Source organism: Symphalangus syndactylus, chromosome X (assembly GCF_028878055.3).
Source record: "Symphalangus syndactylus isolate Jambi chromosome X, NHGRI_mSymSyn1-v2.1_pri, whole genome shotgun sequence".
Classification (NCBI taxonomy): domain Eukaryota; kingdom Metazoa; phylum Chordata; class Mammalia; order Primates; family Hylobatidae; genus Symphalangus; species Symphalangus syndactylus.
In genome coordinates, this window is record NC_072447.2 from 68,081,006 (window position 1) to 68,097,531 (window position 16,526).

Here is a 16,526-nt window from a genome sequence, read left to right on the forward strand (position 1 = left end):
CAAAGATGGCAACTCTTCTCAAATTGATTGATTTACAGATTGAATGTAATTTCCATCAAAATTCCAAAAGTTCTCTCTCTCTCTCTCTCTCCCTCTCTCTCTCTCTCTCTGTGTGTGTGTGTGTGTGTGTGTGTGTGTATGTGTGTATGTGTGTAACTTGGGAAGCTGATTCCAAAATTTATGGAGAATAGCATTGGGCCAAGAATAGCCAAGACACTCCATAAGAAGGACAAGATGGAGGGACTTGCTCTACCAGGATAAAGGTACAAGAATGCCCATTGGATAATTCTTCATAATCAAAAATTAGAAACTACCCAAATGCTCAACAATAGTAAGATGGATAAACTGTGGGATATTCACAAGGGGAATAAACAAACTACAACTGCTTGCAACGATAACATGGGTGGTTCACATAAACATAATGTTGGATGAGAAAAGAATATGCACAGATGTTCAAGTACTTTACATGTTAATGTATTTAATCTTCAGAATAACATTAAGTAACTGTGTGTCTTCTAGAGAGGATGCTCCAAGAAAAAGGTGATTCAGACCTTACAGGGACCAATAGACTGGCCTCCCTAGCAAGAAGTGAACCAGACATTGTCCAGACTTGGCAACCACTAAGTTTTTTGCATCTATGGTCTGATAAAATTTAGTCAAATATTAATGAGTGACTGTCTTGTGCACACAGAGCCCCATTCTTGGCTACGGTGAGTGGTAGAGTGGAAGTAAAACAGAGTGACCATTTACTGAGCATCTACTGTGTGCCAGTATAAGGGCCTGATGTTGAGGATATGATGGTAAATAAGACCACATGCCCACTTTCTTGTTTAAATAACAAGAACAATAATAATTAGGATAATTAACAATTACTGAGTATGTACTATGTGCTGGACACTCTTCTAAGCATGTCACATGCTTCAGCTCATCTAATCTTCACAACTACACTGTTATTAACTTCCTTTTACAGGTGAGGAAACAAGCCCAGAGAGGTTAAGAGAGTTGTCCAAGGTCACAGACACAGGGGGAGATAGAGCTGGAAGTCAAACCTAGGCAGTCTGGATCCAGAACCTCTGAATCAGTGAATTACTCCCAATAACACTGGGTCGTAGGCATTAATCTTGTTTTATAGCTGAGGAAAGTGACACTCCAAACTAAAGTGAGCACACATTTATTTTTCATCTTCTATTTGATAGAGACTATATTAGGTGATTTATGTATATTATCTCTCCAACTTCAAAGACACAGTTCCCAGGACTATAAGCATTCTAGTTCTGGAGGACCCGTGTATGCAGAGAATGGCTTGTTTGTTTGTCAACTAAACAGCCCCTTGGAAAAGGCCAAGAGTGGCTAGCTGGGTGAGGGTACCTCTCAGTCTCCAGGCTCCTAGATCTCCAGATGAGTGAGTGAGAGAGCTGGTGGAGATAAGAAAGAGAGAGAGTAGGAGCCTAGTCTTTTTTCTCTCTCTTCCTCCACCCACACCCTACATCCTGTATATTATAACTATATTTAACATCCTATATGCTCCTGGATCCTCTAAGCAACTACTGCTACCCGCAATATACCTGAGCCTGGGCCTCCTCTAGCATTAGCAGAGTGGAAACTTGGTTAGCTGGCCTTTGGGATGTCTGAGTCCCACAGTCCACAGCTGCCTTATCTTAACCCACCTTATGGCCACTCAGGCCACAATCCCTGGGCTGGATGCACCTTGGTCCACCACTGTCGCCTGTTATCTATGGGAAATGGTATACTCCAGTTTTTGTTTTAAATATGTACAGGTTTTGTTTTGCCCTTGATCTTTCTTAAATTTCCAAAGTGAGCACCACACCAGCGGGCTGGCCCTGAGAGAGTGTCTCTCTCAAATTCCCAGAGCAGCAAGGAAGTCCATATGTGCCAGGAAGGCAACACTGGAGACAGGACATTAAGTGTTTCCCAACCTAGGCAGGTATAGACTCAGAAAAGGCCTGAGAAAGGAGAGGAGCAATACTGACCAGTGACATGGCACTGCTGTGTACCCAGCACCTGTCCCCTGAGAGATGATGCCAGGAGCCATCACCTTATTTCACCCAGGCACTATCAGTCAGACAAGACCAACTCCCAGACACTTCACAGAAGTCACCAAAATGAAACATACTAGGCTATCACTGAACAGTCCTAAACTAGAAATCTTAAATTCCAAACAAGAAGCATTCCAAACAAGCTCTGCATAAGAAAGGAAAAGTTCCTAAAGATCCCTCTGATTAAGATGGTCTTAACCTAATCCTCCTTCTTTGTCTTCATCTCTTTCTTTCCGCCTGTCTTCTGTCTCATTCTTTCCTCACCTTTTTGACACTAGCCTCTATTTCATCCAGTTGTTCATCTATTCCAACTTTTAGGTTGGGGTAGGAGTGGATGACAAGGGGAGGTGCATCCTTTGCTCTTCTACACCCACTCTACCACCACCACCTTGAAACCCACGGAAGCAAACCCCACTTACAGCCCCTTCTCCGTTGCAGCCTGCTGCTGCCGCTGCTGTGTGGAATCCAGATCTTCTGCAACCTGGTTTGGGTGAGCTCTCCCATCTCTGGAGACATCTTAGGAGTCGCAGCTAATGACATCACTGCCCACAAGGTACCTGGCCTCACTTCCTATCTTACTAGTTGTCTTTTCTCTCGCTGTGGCCACAGCAGCAGGTGGACAGGGCTGGGACAGGGGGTGCACTGGGTTCCTGAGCCCTCTCAAAGTCTGTCTTCAGCCCCCTCTCCTCTTTCCTCTGGTCCTAGCCTGCCTCTGCTCCTGTATGTACTAGTTGGGTATTGGGTGCAGAGGGCGAGAGGTTGGGCAGAGGTCAGGAGAGGCCTCTGAACTCCAAGGGCTGTGTACATAGGAGGTAAGTTGGAGCCCAACAAGGAAGGCAGCCAGCAACACAGCCCAGGTCTGACCAGTCACTTCCCTCCAATGAAGACAAGACTAATAGAGTATGCAAATAAAAGACCAAAGATCATGTGCTTACAGCCTGTGTGGGGTAGAGAGGCAAAGGTGATGGAGGTAGGTCTCAGCGGCTTTCCCAGCTTTGAAATAAAAAAATGGGCCCAAGTAGAATGTCAAGCTCCAACCCAGAAACCAAGATTCACATCAGAAATGCAAGGTTCCCAAGGACAAAAACACAAACACCAAGTCCCTACTGGGGAATGCAGTGTTTTGAGCTGGCAATTAGAGGCCCAAACTGGACATGGAAGGTCCACTACTTCTCTGCTTCCCCGACCCAAAATGGCATTGCATCCCTTGTCTTCTCTGGATTCTGCTGCCTTCCTTGCCACAGGGCCTCTCCCACCTGAAATGTGCTGCCTGGGGCACTCTTGAAGAGATGGGCACTATCTGATCATCTTTCTACTCTCTCCAGCCAAGGGCTAAATAAATAGGAGTAAACTGACACCTTTGGAAGAGTGCAGCCATTGCCTGGGGCTGGAGGTGGGGGAATGGTAAGCTCTGCCCACATGGCTGTTAGCCACCATCATATGCCCTAAGGAGGATGACATTGGCATTATGAACTGATAGAAAATTTCGCTAAAGTTCCTCATGCCAAGCCATTAGGATGGAGATTTAAGAGGGTAGAGGCTGCAGCAGGGAACAGAGAGCAATGGCCTCAAAGTAGGACAAGTCCATAGGCCAGAGCCATCCAGCCCAGATGACTCACTCTCACCTGCCCTCTCTCCCGCTCCCCTGACCCACTGTTTTGAGGCTTTTATGTGCATAACTCATAGAACTGCACAGCTTGCCTGGAAGATGTGCAAGTGTGCTCTTACTTCACTCTTTTGCAACCTTCCCACCCCCAATGAACCTCCAACGATTGGTTATGAAGAAGCTCAACTTTCTTCCACTGAGCTGGGCTGCACAAGGGCAATCTCTTGGGGACAGAAATTTCTAATCCCTGCCCTCAAATGCTCTCAGTTCCACTTTGCCTTTTAAGAAGTTCCCTAAAATACATTTGCAAGCCTTAGTCTACACAAGGGTCAGATTCCCTCCAGTTGTTGTGTATAAATCATACCAAATTTTTAATACATTCCAGAGCCCACCTATCTAAATGAATCAACTGAGATAGCAGATCATGATGGTTAAGAGCAATAGGCTCTGGAGCGATATTTCTTGAGTGGAATCCTACCTCTGCCCCTTGTTGGCTATGAGGCAATGAGCAGAAGACTAAACTTTTCAGTACTTCAGTTTTCTTATCTGGAACATGGGAATGATAGGAGTACCTACCCTCCTTAGGACTGTTGAAGATTCAATGTGTTAAAAAATGTAAAGCAATCTGGGAAATGTTAAAAATATATTATCTAACACTGTTACTCCCTTTGGGAGGTAAATGACCAGACACACCTCTTTGACTAATCTGAAACTTCTAATATAATGCCGACCATACAGAAAACCCTCAGTTAAGGAAACTTACAATATTATGGCAAAGGCTTAACATTTATAATACACAAAGAGCTCCTGCAAATCAATTAGAAGGATGAATTTGGTTTTACTCTTTTGATTTTGTGTAAAGACTTGCGAGATCATTTCATCTCACCCTCTCAGGTAAGAAAACTGAGGTCTAGAAATATTTTCCTAAGGTCATGTAGTAAATCAGTGGCCAAGTCAGGAATAGAACACTAGGGAACTAATTTCTCCCAGGTCAGGGCTTTTCTTTAATTAATCAAACAAGCCTGATCTAAGAATGTGGTCTTACAAGTTAGCTCAGAACCTCTAGAGTCTCAGAACTAGACTTTGTAAGAGATACAACTCTTTTAATTCTAATAAATTTCCTAACTGGTATAAATCTGTTAATATTAATAATCTTAATTATAACCCTTTCCCTGTATGTTTTCCATTGCCCACAAAGCAACAACATACTCCTTATCTTATTTGATCCTTACAAACATCCTTGTTAGCCTTACAGGGAAACTGAGGTCTGGGGAGGGGAAGTGGCATGTTCAAGGTAATCTAGCTGGTCACATGAATGTCTCTTCTATGTTTACGATTTTGTCCTTATGGCCCTGCCAACAGGCAGAAGGATAATTTTAGCAGCAGGAAATCTGAGATAGGAAGCTGACAGGCTTTTGACAAAGTCTTAAAGGGTAAACCTGGGGTCCAGGCTTGAAAGCCTAACTTAAAAGTGCCTGGAATTAGCTATGAGATTCCTCACTACTGTTACCAATTCTGATCCCAGAAGCAGGAGACCAAAACAAGCTTTATGGAAAGCCCTCAGCTTGGCACCCAAGACTTTTCAATCAAGCTTCAGCCTACCTGTCCAGCCATGTCTCTCCTTAGATCTCCATCCTTAAACTGCACTGGCTGACTCACTGGGCCCCAAAATACATGGTGTATTTTCCTGCTTCTTGGCCTTTGCTCAGCCTGAAATGCCATTTTTCTCCTATTCCCAACAAAATCTGACCCACTTTTCAAGGTCTAGTTTGATGTTCCCTTCCTCTGGGAAGTGACCCCTGTATCCTTGGGACAAGCCTTGTATTTGGTTCTTATATTGCCCACATGCTCCTATCTGAGCAAGTATCCACCAGTATTTTCCTGGTCTGCTTCCCCACTAGACTGTGAACTCCTTGAGGATGGAGACTAGATCTCAGTGATCTGTAATTTGTGTTTCCAGTGTCCAACTCAGGCCCTGGCACAGAGGAGAGAAAAGACACTTGCTTATTGTGTTTGTGCAGTCTACATCTCTCTGCCCCAGATGAGATGAACTTGTGGACAACTAATCCTAGTTCAACAAGGTAAATATTGTAACAGAGAGCTGTGCAGGGAATTGGATGGGAGAACTAACTTGTCTGAGGTAGGAGGTGGCATCTAGAAAGGTTTCTCTACCTTGAATGGGACAGAAACAGATAAACAAAAGAATGAAGTCCTCTCTGAAAAGGGCCAATGAACTCGTGGCAGAGAAAGGGTTCAGTCGGTACCAGATTCTCATTCAAGATCAAGCTCTGACCTGCAGCTCTTGGTCTAAAATTCTAAAATGGGGCTATCTCTAGGGAAGATTACAATGTGATTTCCCAAGGCCCCCAGATCCTGACCCCATAGCCCTCCCAAAGTACAGGGCATGTGTATGGGGAGAGAATACCATGTAAAGCAGTATATGACAGTGCTGATGGATAATAAAGTCACGAATGGGGTCTCCCTATTGGTAGCTCTCAGACTGGGTATGAATGCATTTGTGGAGAGTGAAGGTGTGAGCGGAGATCAACCACACACTTACAAGCTAGGTGCAGGCCTTCTGTGACAGCAGCCTAGGATCCCCTTCCTTCTCACCCACTGTCCTGGCCCACCATCTCTCCACTATTTTCGGCCTCATACCTGGGCCCCAAACCTCACTGAATCCCAGTTATGGCAGTGGCTCTCCACAGACTACAGTCGCACAGCAGCTGGAGGGTTTTGGGTGGGATTGCTTGTGGAGCCTATAAAAAAAAGCAAGATCACTACTCTTAGAGTGAGCAAGTCCTGAAATGTCTCCAAAGAGCTTTGGTTTCTGCCTTTCCACTCTTCTTGATCGTGACAGCCCTCTGAGGAACATTGGCTAGAGACTTTGATATCCATTTTACTGAGGAAGCTACTGAAGCCCAGAGAAGCTAGAGAGCTTGTTCAAAGCGCCACAGCAAATCAACCCTACTTTACACATCAGTGGGGAGGTAAAAGCTATAATTTCAATCACTCAGTTCATTCAAAACCAGACTAGGCCAAGTTAGACTTTCACAGGTGCCAGTGAATTGCCCTGGGGGGCCATTGTCCCACAAAGGCCAGAATGGACTTTTAAAAATATACAGACAGATAAATAGGTTACATACAGATATAATCTTTTCCCCCACTTTCCCATGCCCTTTAATGCACACGACAACCAACCATCTATGCAAAGAAAACTTTCCAGAGGGCCTGAAGAACGGATGTGGATTTGTGCAACTCCTACCTACTTTCCCTTCTTTCTCACCTACCTTTTATTCTAGAGGATTTTTCTTCCATCGCTAATTATCCAACACTCGGTTCTCTTGCATTTACAGACCCCCAAGGCAGGTCCAATGGGTGGCATCAAAGAGGAAGCCTGGAGGTGTTCGTTGGTTCCCTGAGAAGGCTGAGGATGTACCCTTGTTAAGTGGGGGATGTATGTGCTCTGTTGAAATATCAGCTGTTGTAGTTGCCAAAGAAGTTCCTGAGCCACCCGAAGCCTTTTCTCTTCAGTCCAACCATGTGTTCACCTTGCCCCAAAGGTCAGAACTAATATTAACAAGCCACTGCAGAATGGGGAAATTAAAACCAGCTATGGAGACAGGCAAGTTCTGGATTTCGCTGGGGCTGTTTCAGATCGGTCTTCAGTGTAAATGGGCATAATCCCTTAGTGGAAAGCAATCTGGCAATATGAAGCAAGAGCAATAAAAATGTTCATTTCCTTTGTCCTAGTTATCACACTCATGGGAGTCAATCCTGAGTCATTAACCCCCAAAGCATGAAAAAGCTCAGGACATACAAATTTTTATTTTAATCACAGAGCTATTTTCTGATAGCAACAACTGGTAACCTTTTAAGTCCTCCAGGAGGAAAAGCAGTTTACTGCGTCTTTGCTGTAACCATTGAGGATGATGGCTCTAAGACTTAAATTCTGGGGAAAAAATAATTATGTTGCAATTCTGGGTGAGGAACCTAAAGATGCATCATTATGCTTTTCCCTGGACATTGGGCATATCCATTACTTCTAACTTCTGTGCTCTCAAAAACAAGCCATGAACCTATCGATGCTCTTGCTATTATCCTTTGTTCATTCATTCACCTGACAAATATCTATTGCTTCCCAATATATGCTGTGTCCAGTATTAGGGGATGGGGCTAACAAGATGAACCAGACATGGTCATTGCTCTCAAGTTGCTGGCAGTCTAGTGGCAGCAGAAATAGAAGTCAATGATAACTGTGTATTATAAGTACTGTGACAGAATGGACCATAGGGTGCCGTGGGGCCCCAGAGGAAAAGACTTAACTGGGGAGGTGTGTGGTCAGTAAAAACACTCAGAAAAGTAATTATTGAGCTAATTAAGATAGGGTTTGAATCCTGGCTCTACTACTTCAGTGTAAGAGAGAGTGAACTGTGAGAATGAAGTGAATTCATTCGACGTCTCTAACTTAGCCTCAATGTCCCCAACTGGGTTGTCCTGAGAGTGAAATGAGATAACATATACAGAAGAGCCATAGATGCATCCGGAGACAATGCTGCTCACGAGCTTACATTTCCTGGGCCTCGATTTCACTTATCTGAGAAACAGAACCAAGAGTAAGGATGTGTCCGGCTACATCCTTCAGAATGTTAAGAGCCAAGACAAATAAAAGCTACAGGGCAGGCTTGAGACAACCTCCTCCTCCTCCCCCTGCCCCAATAAAGCCAAAGGCCCTCCTCCTAAGTCTTATCTCAGTGGAGCGACTCCTACTGCTCCCTCCTCCAACCATGAACTTCCCTTTGCCCAGCCCAACGCGAGCACTTAGCGCCAGCTATTCCTGGGGCGCAAGCGCTGCAGCCATCTGTGAACTTAGGTGGGCGGTCTGCCGCACTGAGGGCGGGGCTTTGGCGGCTGACCAGTTCCGCTCAGGGTTCCGTCGCTTAAAAAGTGACAAAATCCCGTTTGTAAGTAACCGGACGCACCACGTGGACTTCTGAGTACAGGAAAAACGCACTGAGACTCAGGGATCCGAGCGGAAGGAGCGGGAGCCCAAGTGGAAACTCCTCTCGCCATTCATTGCCACTAGCCTTCCGCTCTGCTTCCTTCAGCGTCCACCCAGTTCCTCCTCCCGCCAATGAGAGCTGAGAAAGTTGAAGCCCCCGCCCGACATGCGTCAGACGCTTTTGTGGTACGCACGCGAACGCCTGCGCAAACGCGCGCGGGAGGCGGGCCTGGCCAACTTCTGAACAGCAAGCGCTTCGCCCGCGCCTACGTTGGCGCGGGCTGGGAGGTGTTTCAGCCCGTTAAGATGTTGCGCGTGGTGAGCTGGAACATCAATGGGATTCGGAGACCCCTGCAAGGGGCGGCAAATCAGGAACCCAGCAACTGTGCCGCCGTGGCCGTGGGGCGCATTTTGGACCAGCTGGATGCGGATATCGTCTGTCTCCAGGAAACCAAAGTGACCAGTGAGCGCTCTAGATTCCAGGATCCCTACATACTTTTTCTTTCCCGCTAACTTTTGCCCCCTGTCCCATGTAATTTTACTTTCCCAGTTTCCTATTCTTAGAGTCCTGCCCTTAGACCCAGGTCCCTTCCCTCTTAAACTCCCATTTCCTACCCTAACTAGATCCCCTAATTGCACTCCATCTCCTGTCTTCAGCAAACTTTAGCTCCTTCTCAAAACCCCATATCTAGTCAGATTCCCACTCATTCTCCGGCCCCAAAGTCAGTCCCCTGAATTTCTTCCTTCCATACGCTGTGCATCTCCCTGCCACAAAGTCAAACCCCCGAATTCTTCATCCCTGCCCCAAGCTCAGATCCTCTAATTCCCACCCCATCTTTGACCCCAGCTCAGTCTTTCTAATTTCCTCTTTTTCACATCTCCACCTCAGAACCCCAGTACCCCTTATCTATTCCCATCTCTCCTCCCAGCGGAAAGTCCCTAATTCCCACCTTATTTCCCACCCCAAGCTTAGATGTCCTCTTATTTCTTCACCCTCCTATCTCCCCTCAGAATCCCCTAATTCCTTTTCCCTCCACCCCCAGTTCAGATCCCCTAATTCCCTCTCTCTTACCTCTCACCCTTAGCTCAGATTCCCACTGTCCTCTCATATGTCCATCCCCATCCCCAGCTTCCTCCTGTCGTTCAGACCCCTAGGCTTAGCTCTGATTCTTGCCCCTTCCCACCTAATTCTCCACCTCCACTTCATAGTCTCTAACCCCGCCCCCCGCAGCCTTCTAATTCTGATATCAATTTCCTCTCTGACATTTCCCATCTTTCTAGGTCCTCCACTAATCATAGATACTTCATTCCCGTCACCCCCAACTCTGGCTCTGATGTGTGCGAGGAATTAGCCTACAACTGTAATTCCAGGCCTTTGTGTTTCTCGGATCCTAGTTTTACCTCTGACTTAATCTTACATTTTTTTTTTCCAGGGGATGCACTGACAGAGCCCCTGGCTATCGTTGAGGGTTATAACTCCTATTTCAGCTTCAGCCGCAACCGTAGCGGCTATTCTGGTAAATGGGGCTTTCTGTGGACTTTAAATTAGTGAGGGAGGCAGATAGGGGAAAAAGGTTTCCAATATTTGATGAGAGGGTAATAAGAAATTTAGACATTTAGTTTACAGAGCTAAAGCTGCATAGTAGTAAATTACGTGAAATATAATTTTTATGGATATAATTATCCTACTGGAAATATAATTTTTATGGATAGAATTATCCTACTGGACCCCAGAAGTACAGTAGTAGTGTGGTGCTTAATTGTGTGAACTGTGGAGCCAGACAACCTGGGTTTGAGTCATGGCTCATTTCCTAGCTGTGCACCCTCTGGCAAGTTACATTACCACTTGGTGCCTCGGGTTCCTCAGCTAGAAAATGAGGATAATGTTTACCTTCAAGGGCTGTTACAAGGATTAAATGAATTAATCCATGTGATAATAATAATTGCTAATACTTCTTGAGCACTCACCATGTATCAATGTAAAACACTTAGAACATTCTGTGGCTTTTTTAGATGCAGGAACTGAGACTCCAGGGTTTGAATAAGGTTGCCCAAGAACCACACTTTATGAAGATGACTTAGGTGACTTGTGTGGGGACAATTGGAGTGGGACAGGCTGTGCAACAGGCTACTGACTGCCAGGTCTGCTCAGAGTGCCCTGTCTGTTCCCAGGTGTAGCCACCTTCTGTAAGGACAACGCTACCCCAGTGGCTGCTGAAGAAGGCCTGAGTGGCCTGTTTGCCACCCAGAATGGCGATGTTGGTTGCTATGGAAACATGGATGAGTTTACCCAAGAGGAACTCCGGGCTCTGGATAGTGAGGGCCGGGCCCTCCTCACACAGCATAAAATCCGGTAATAGCTCATATCTCCCTGCTACTGAGCACTGCTGGTGCTACTCTTTGAGTGTGAAGATTCTAAGGCTTGCCATGTAAACATACATGCACCGTGGAGAAGTTCCCAAATTTGCCTTTCCTGGTTTAGTCCTGGCTGGGCTACTCAGTGTGTGACCCTGGCAAATTTTTCCCCCTCTGAGGCTTGAGTTTCCATCTCTACAGTGTGGGGCTGGCCTAGTGATCCAGCTCTTATTACCATAGACATCTCAAAAGCAACTTAGTGCTGAACTCACTACCCCAGGTTGCTCTCTTTCTGGGTGTTCTGTCTTTGTGAATAGCAGCACCATTACCTGGTGGTAATCCTTAGATACCCCTCTCCCTGCCTTATCAGTAGTCAGTCCCCAAGTCCTGTGCATGCCAGATCATTTGTGTCTCTTTAACCCCTTTCTTTTCCATCCCAGACAGTCATAAAATGGAAGCCATGTGGTATGGGGAAGGGACAGAAGGGGAGGTTTGAAACTGACCCCTTTTGGGGGTTTCTCTTTTCTCCAGCACATGGGAAGGGAAGGAGAAGACCTTGACCCTAATCAATGTGTACTGCCCACATGCGGACCCTGGGAGGCCTGAGCGGCTAGTCTTTAAGATGCGCTTCTATCGTTTGCTGCAAATCCGAGCAGAAGCCCTCCTGGCGGCAGGCAGGTACTGCAAGCCTGGGCAGCAAGGCTTCCTTGAGTTGGTCCTGGGTGCCCAGCCCTGTGTCAAGCTCCATTGGAAGGGATATGGACCCTTTGTCTCTGAGTTCTTTCACAGCATAGTTGCAGACACCAATATGCCCACCTGAATAGGCTCTGTTCAAAACAAACATGGGTTTTGTACTCTGAGCACATATTCAGGCTCCTGCTCTTATTCATTTGTGAGCCCTAGGGCTAGTCTTGCCTCTGTTTTCTCTTTTGTCAAATGAATATATGAATCTCTACCCCACACAATAGTTTTAAGGGTGAAAAGAGATGAGAATGGTAAAGTGCCTGGGAGCAAAGGAAAGTCTTGTTCCAGGGAAGGACAGGAAAGTGAGGGTGAGTTAGAACAATCAAGGGGAGGTGGTATCTGAGCTCAGCTTTGAAGGACAAGAAAAATGCCCACTGGGTACTGATTAGTGAGGCAGTCATGTCAAACATGGAACACTGTCACCTTTGGAGATCAGAATTGGGTTGGTTAGATATGAAAGGCAGCAAGGTTGTGGTAAGATTGGAGAGGTAGGCTGCTATGAGTTGCTGTTGGCTAGGAAGCCTCAATATGGGAGATGGCCTGTCTGAGCTCTTGGGCCCAGGAAAAAGTATATGGGCCAGGACTGCTGCACCTCTTTCTAATAATCCCACATTGTGTTTTTCAGCCATGTGATCATTCTGGGTGACCTGAATACAGCCCACCGCCCCATTGACCACTGGGATGCAGTCAACCTGGTAAGGCTCCCTCTAGGTGCCTGGCCCCACTCCTGACTGATTCTGTTTGTCCAGCCGACCAACGCTGAGTTTTTGGCCCAGGGACAGCTTCCTTTATGGGAAAGCGGAGCTTGGCTTGCAATACTATTCTTATAGTACTGAGGATTGGTCATTCATTCAATAGACAATACTGAGTCTGCCCATGGCCTGGCCCTGAGCCACATACTGAGGACTCAGGAGTCAGATCCAGCTCTTGGCTCCTGGGAGCTCTCCAGCATGGTGGTGGGCTACAGACACATGGCTAGCCAATCATAGGATGGTATTCTCAGGGCAGAGGCACAGATGGCATCCCAGAAAGCTACAGGAGCTCAGAGATGGGATTCCTAGGTGAGCTTGGACATCAGGACAGGCAGCTGAAAATGGCTGAATCTTAACAGATGAGTAGAACAGAGCTTTGAAGTAGAAAGCATTCTAGCATGGGCAAAGGTTTCAAGGTGAGAATTTGCATTGTGTGCATGGGGAACCACAAGTCCCTTTCTTCTTAGTGACACGGGAAGGGAGGTGAGTGGCAGAAGGTGGGGCTGGAGAGTTGTTGGGGGTCAGATTTCAAGGACTGTGAATTCCACATTGCCTTGGTCATTTCCTTAATACACTATATTTCTTGTTTATGAACTTTCAATACCTCCCTGTTACCTCTGTGATGCAGAGAAAACATGGAGACCTAGCATTCAAGGCTCTCCTTGGTCTGTGACCTGTCTCTTATTTCCACCTTCAGTGTCCCTACACATTTTGTCCTCTCTAGACAGGTTGTCTCCTGTCGGCCCGTTGTAAAAGTTATTCTCATTCTGGCTTTTCTCACTGTGCCCTGAATTGGTGGACATGACCCCCTCTCTGTCTTTTTGTTATATGAACCTCTTATCTCTAAGTTCCCTTAGGCCCATGGTTTTCAGCCCTTAACTGCATATTAGAACAAAAATATCAATATCTTAGCACTACTCCAGACCAATGAACTCAGAACTCTCGGGTATGGGGCCAGGGTAGTGGCATGTTCTAAAAGCCCCCGGTGTGACTTTATTGTGCAGCCAGGCTTGAGAACCATTGCCCTAGAATCTACAAGCCAGCTCTCATCTTGGCTTGCCTTATGTCTTATGATGGGGGATCAGTGATTTATGCTGGTACAGTCCCACTCAGCACTGGGCTTGGCTTAGAGAAGGGACCGTGGGAATATTCCTTGATTAATTCACAGAAGAGCTACATAAATGTAGATATGGCTCCCAGCTGGGAAAATGAGCAGAAGTGAGAGAATGAGAGAATGGTGGTGGTGGTGTGGTGGGGAGCGGAGAGAATGCTACAAAGTGCGAGCCTTCAGTCCCTCCCTGCCTCATTCCTCTTATGCATTCATTCAGTGTGTTCTTTCAGATTCCTGTGATAGCATCATATATCTTTATGCCTTTTCTACTTAGTTCAGAGGTATCCTAGATCTCTCATGTATACCTCCTTCATTTTCTCCTCCAGGAAAAGAGAACTAATAGTGCCAGCTCAGATGACTTACACAGTCTTTCCAAAATAGCAGAACACATCCACTTTCTACTAGGCTTGCTCTTTTAGTCTTGTCATTTCTCTAAATGGCACCATCATCCCACTGGTTGCTTCAACTTAAAAGCCTGGGAATTGTGCTAGTAGTGTCTTTCTTTCTTACTCCACTTCCCACGTTCAGTTGGTCAGCAAGTACTGTTGATTCTAGCTACAAATCATCTCATAATTTCATGTTTCTGTCTCCTCTGGCACCCACCCTAGTCCAAGTGACCATCATCTTGCTTGTGTGACTGTGGCAGCCATTTCCTGCTGGTATTCTGGTCTCCAGTCTGGTCTTTCCTCAAGTCTTTTGGGTACGCAGCACACTCCCTCCACAGGCCCAGCACAGAGACTGTTCTTAAAGTTAGGAGCACCCTCCACCTAGGTTACTCTTACTCAGCCCCTACACCTCAGCTCCAGATCACTTCTCGAAAGGAAGCCTCCTTGGTCCCCAGGAGTAGACCAGGTTCCTACTTTGTCCCTGGCATCATGCATGGCACATAATAGGTATTCCATGAACATTTCTTGCATTGAATGAGTGGGTGGGTAGGTGGATTGAATGGATGGACTGATGGATGATGGATGGGGAATCAGAGCCTAAGGAAGTATTCAGACCTGGATCCTTGCAGGTCCTCAGCTCAGGAGGTAGGGATGGTCATTGAGGGCTTTGACACACTAGATAAACCAAATAGTGCCAGAGGGTTTAAAGGAAGAAGCTGACAGTCTTCCTAACTCTTAACCCCAGCCCTGCTTCCTAGAGGCAAACACTTTTAATTTCCTGTTTTCCATCCTTTTGAAAAGCAGTTCCGGGAATTGCTTTGATTAAACAAACTTTCAGATTTGCCATTGATGGACCAGTGCAAGACAAATGCAAGCTCGTGCAGAGGGAAAAACAAGCATGGTCTTTTAAATCAGTAAGGATGAAAATCAGAATCCCAGCTCTGCCAATTCCAGACTGTGTGACCTTGAGCAGTAGTCCTCTTGGGACAACCAAATTTTCTTATTTGCAAAATGCAGCAGTTAGTCTAAGTCCCTTCCAGTTCTAGGTATCTAGTTCTGTCTCTCTCTCTTCCAACCCCCTTTCCTCCTCACCTAGGAATGCTTTGAAGAGGACCCAGGGCGCAAGTGGATGGACAGCTTGCTCAGTAACTTGGGGTGCCAGTCTGCCTCTCATGTAGGGCCCTTCATCGATAGCTACCGCTGCTTCCAACCAAAGCAGGAGGGGGCCTTCACCTGCTGGTCAGCAGTCACCGGCGCCCGCCATCTCAACTATGGCTCCCGCCTTGACTATGTGCTGGGGGACAGGACCCTGGTCATAGACACCTTTCAGGCCTCTTTCCTGCTGCCTGAGGTGATGGGCTCTGACCACTGCCCTGTGGGTGCAGTCTTGAGCGTGTCCTCTGTGCCTGCAAAACAGTGCCCACCTCTGTGCACCCGCTTCCTCCCTGAGTTTGCAGGCACCCAGCTCAAGATCCTTCACTTCCTGGTTCCTCTCGAACAAAGTCCTGTGTTGGAGCAGTCGACGCTGCAGCACGACAATCAAACCCGGGTACAGACATGCCAAAACAAAGCCCAAGTGCGCTCAACCAGGCCTCGGCCTAGTCAGGTTGGCTCTAGCAGAGGCCAGAAAAACCTGAAGAGCTACTTTCAGCCCTCCCCTAGCTGTCCCCAAGCCTCTCCTGACATAGAGCTGCCTAGCCTACCACTGATGAGCGCCCTCATGACCCCGAAGACTCCAGAAGAGAAGGCAGTGGCTAAAGTGGTGAAGGGGCAGGCCAAGACTTCAGAAGCCAAAGATGAGAAGGAGTTACGGACCTCATTCTGGAAGTCTGTGCTGGCAGGGCCCTTGCGCACACCCCTCTGTGGGGGCCACAGGGAGCCATGTGTGATGCGTACTGTGAAGAAGCCAGGACCCAACCTGGGCCGCCGCTTCTACATGTGTGCCAGGCCCCGGGGTCCTCCCACTGACCCCTCCTCCCGGTGCAACTTCTTCCTCTGGAGCAGGCCCAGCTGAACCAATGGAGGCCTGGGGACATCTGGCATGGTCACCCCTGCACATGATCTGAGGCCAGCTCCTCTTCCCTGAGCTGCCTCCTGCTTCTCCCTGAAAGTCTCCTACCCTTCTCTTCCTCTTCTAAGCCCTCTCTTCCTCGCTGTCCTTCCTACCTAGCTCCTTGTTGGTGAGCTTCTTGTGCCTTAATCCTGTGACCCAGCCCCCTACACCACTTTCCACCTTCCTGTCCGAAGTACACGGACACTAGCTGCCCCGGGAAGTTGTGTGATTTTAAATCACTTCTGTCTTTGCTGGAAAATGTATTTGTGCATAAATAAAGTCTGTGTATTTGTTTCAGGGTTGCACTTTGGACATTGTGGATGTACTCCATAAAGTTGAGTCAGAGAAGCCATCTCAATACTGGGTTTGCCGGCTGGCTGTAGCCCAGTGATATAATTCCCAGGAAAAGGGGAGGAGGAAGGAGGGAAGAGTGAGGAGTGAGGAGCAGTGCTCACCATAA

General features: G+C 47.0%; 2 protein-coding genes across 7 annotated transcripts in view; one reads left to right on the top strand and one right to left on the bottom strand.

Annotated features, from left to right (window-relative positions):
- Nucleotides 1–8,773, bottom strand: part of PFKFB1 (6-phosphofructo-2-kinase/fructose-2,6-biphosphatase 1) — a 62,999-nt gene extending 54,226 nt beyond the window's left edge. For 2 of the 5 annotated variants that reach the window (XM_055267961.2, XM_055267960.2), the window contains exon 1: nt 2,477–2,754. In XM_055267961.2, the coding sequence (XP_055123936.1) occupies nt 2,477–2,597 (121 nt within the window). In that variant the 5' untranslated portion in view covers nt 2,598–2,754. Of the gene's footprint in view, nt 1–2,476; nt 2,755–6,953 lie in introns of those variants that run through there. The other 3 variants (XM_055267963.2, XM_063634826.1, XM_055267962.2) reach the window with 3 other exon arrangements.
- Nucleotides 8,679–16,363, top strand: APEX2 (apurinic/apyrimidinic endodeoxyribonuclease 2). Of its 2 annotated transcripts, none has more exons than XM_055267655.2 (6): nt 8,679–9,128; nt 10,099–10,182; nt 10,838–11,018; nt 11,552–11,698; nt 12,390–12,459; nt 15,110–16,363. In XM_055267655.2, exons 1-6 carry the CDS (start codon nt 8,798–8,800, stop codon nt 16,025–16,027), a joined length of 1,731 nt encoding a protein of 576 aa, XP_055123630.2. In that variant the 5' UTR covers nt 8,679–8,797; the 3' UTR covers nt 16,028–16,363. The 2 variants fall into 2 exon arrangements, with proteins under 2 accessions (XP_055123630.2, XP_055123632.1); XM_055267657.2 differs by lacking the exon at nt 8,679–9,128 and adding an exon at nt 10,679–10,747.
- Nucleotides 16,364–16,526: the final 163 nt, after the last annotated feature.